General features: G+C 37.8%; 1 protein-coding gene across 2 annotated transcripts in view; it reads right to left on the reverse strand.

The window, feature by feature from the left end:
* Positions 1 to 1,376, reverse strand: part of tmem267 (transmembrane protein 267) — a 5,627-nt gene extending 4,251 nt beyond the window's left edge. The window contains exons 1-2 of one of the 2 annotated variants that reach the window (XM_043250760.1): positions 1,307 to 1,376; positions 328 to 738 (exon numbers count right to left, since the gene is read on the reverse strand). In XM_043250760.1, the coding sequence (XP_043106695.1) occupies positions 328 to 699 (372 nt within the window). In that variant the 5' untranslated portion in view covers positions 700 to 738; positions 1,307 to 1,376. The remainder of the gene's footprint in view (positions 1 to 327; positions 739 to 1,306) is intronic. The other variant, XM_043250761.1, reaches the window with a different exon arrangement.
* Between the last annotated feature and the right edge of the window lie 1,393 nt (positions 1,377 to 2,769).

Raw genomic sequence — 2,769 nt, forward strand, 5'->3', positions numbered from 1 at the left:
GTTTTTTATTTTCTTTTAATATCACCATGTAATAATAATAATAGTAATAATAATAATAATAATGATGACATTATTTTCAGAACAATTAAGCATTGTTAAGCATTGATGCAGAGAAAATGCAATGCAAAGCAAAAGAAACTAACAAACAAGTATTGTCTTGTGTCTTTTTTCAATGTTCATTATCGTAATAATTACTGTCTCTATAGGGCTACTGCTTTACGTCTGACCCTGCCTGTTGATTTGTATCGGAGGTATTAATGTGCCTAAACAAAAAAAACTGTAATGATCAGTTTTCAAAGGCTAATAGAAGAAACAAAAAGGCCTCACTTTGAGCGACAGTGATCCAGCCATGTAGAAATGGTCCAGGTCAATGAGAGACGCCAGAAATCCAGCCAAGACGACTTCATAGAAGTCACTTTTCTTCCTTAACCCGATGACGATGGCCCACGACCAGAGTCCAATGATGCCGTGGACGGCGTTGTCGAGCACAGCCCTGAGCCACAGATGGTGCTGGATGAAGGGGAGCGTCAGAAAGTGGTCGGCGAGGAAGCAGAAAGCGCCCAGGCCCGCGCTGGCTAACAGAGAGGCAGTGCTGAACGTCTGGAGCAGGGCCTGAGCTTTCTCAGTCTCCACGGCCAGGTTCAGGGGCATCGCCATGCCCAGAGACGACGAGTCCAGCTTGGAGTAAAAGCCCCTCATCGCTGGCCTCTTCCATGGAGGGGTCAGCAGCCGGATCTGCTGGAAGACACAAACAAGCACAAATTAAAGCTCGTTTAATGTGCTTAGGATAGCAGAGAGTGCCCTAAACTACTCATAATGTGCGCATAATCTTTTAATGACCATGAGATCTTCAGTAAAGACAGATTNTTTTTTTTAAACCACCTAAATTTGAATAATGGACGTAAAACAAACAGGCAATGTGTACCTATATTATATAACGCCAAAAGACAAAACATTAAATATGAAATCACTGTATTAAGGTGCAATGTCACGCGTGCTGTTGAGATATTTCGCGTGTAATGTTTTGTACATTTCACGACATTGCAATTGAGATTTTACGTTGAAATGAATACATAAAGCAGTATTACATTCGGACATCTTTGCCTAGCGAGGGTTACAAAATTAGCATTAGCTTGGCTGCTAACTAGCTCACCAGCTAATTCACTGCTCAGTGTAAAAGAACAACGCTGCAGTTGTTGGTCGAGATAACAGCATTCGCATAAAAGCCTAAACCGGTACCGTACTCACACGACCGAGGATAACATTAAATAACAAGACTACGAATTACCGCGGACAGTCTCCTCACCTCATTTCATTCACCTCACCGGTCTGACAACGAACTGTTTGCTCCTTGGTGATCGCCTGTTTGATTCGCGAATCACTCGGTTCCATTGAATTGATTCACGAGTCCAAATGAAATGACAGGGGTAACCACAACACTACTACAAAATTTGTGAATAAACAGAGTTAAATAGAAGACGTCATTGTTTCTCTAGTCAAATTTGTTGTCCTAGTAAAACATTTTATTTTTAGAGAAGTGAATTCTGGAAAAACGCTGCTTTTTATGACCTTCAGGTTTAAATGTATTGTATTTACAACATCCACAGCTTTTTTTTAAATAGCGTTTTGTTCTTTTTTTACAAGCATTTTTTTAGTAACCTCACTATTTATAGCCTACTCGACCTGTCAAGACATCCCAAAGATTAAATATATAAATATTAAGGGTTAATTAAATTTTTTTTTCTTTTTTGATCAGGCGGTCAGCTTTGTAAAATCTCATGTCACCATTAATCACAAAACACGAATGGTTTAACAGACAAGACATCATTGCCGTCAGTGTGTTTAGGACTAGTCTAATTATTATCTCCATATATTTCCTCCATGATGGTTATCCCGAACCCCCACTGGAGGCCGCTGTATAAATAGCTGTTCCAGATTTTGCCTGAACAGTATAAATCCATGTCATCAGCAAACAGAATGTTAATTATTTTAGCCATTTTTTAAATGATCCTTTATATAATGTAAAAACAAGTTGGGGCCTAGCACCGAACCGAGTGGCTTCAATTCGATTTCATTGTCCCTTGAGAAGCAGAAGTTAAAGTTAATGATGATGAGAGTCTGGTGAAGCTTATTGACCAGTGTTTCTACAGTGTCAGGGATAATAATCTGCCTCTGCTGGACCCATAATTATATTCTAGTTTTAGGCAACGCACGCCAATGGTCGGTAAACCCATGTAAGAGCTTAACTGATAAACAGGTGAGTATACACAAAAAAATACAATATATTATCGCCATTAATGTTGTTCCAAACCCATTTGAATGCATTTCATCTTTGAAGCACAAATTAATTTATTTGTAATACTCACTGAAATTCAATGAAAACATAAAAAATACAGCTGGTGTGTAAGGAAATCACAATTGGAAGAATAGAGGAGAGAAGTCTGTGACTTTCAAATACAGACTAATGGATGATTTAAAAATTCTTAAGACCTTAAGAAAAGAGTAAACTCTGTTTAAGAAGTATTTGTGGTGGACCAACAGCCTACTGATCCACATTCAGACCCTCTTAAGCATCACTAGCTGGATTTAGCCTGTATAACGTCAGCGGGTCTTTAGTGTAATGTTACTGTGTTGTTACCAGATAATTATGGCTATCATGGAAATTATAGCGTTTTTGCCTGCTATTATGTAAATTATAATAAAAAAATATTTATATTGGGGAAAATATAAATTTTTATTATAAAGTAAATATGTAAAAAAAAATTATCA

This window comes from Puntigrus tetrazona, chromosome 10 (genome assembly GCF_018831695.1).
Source record: "Puntigrus tetrazona isolate hp1 chromosome 10, ASM1883169v1, whole genome shotgun sequence".
Classification (NCBI taxonomy): Eukaryota; Metazoa; Chordata; class Actinopteri; order Cypriniformes; family Cyprinidae; genus Puntigrus; species Puntigrus tetrazona.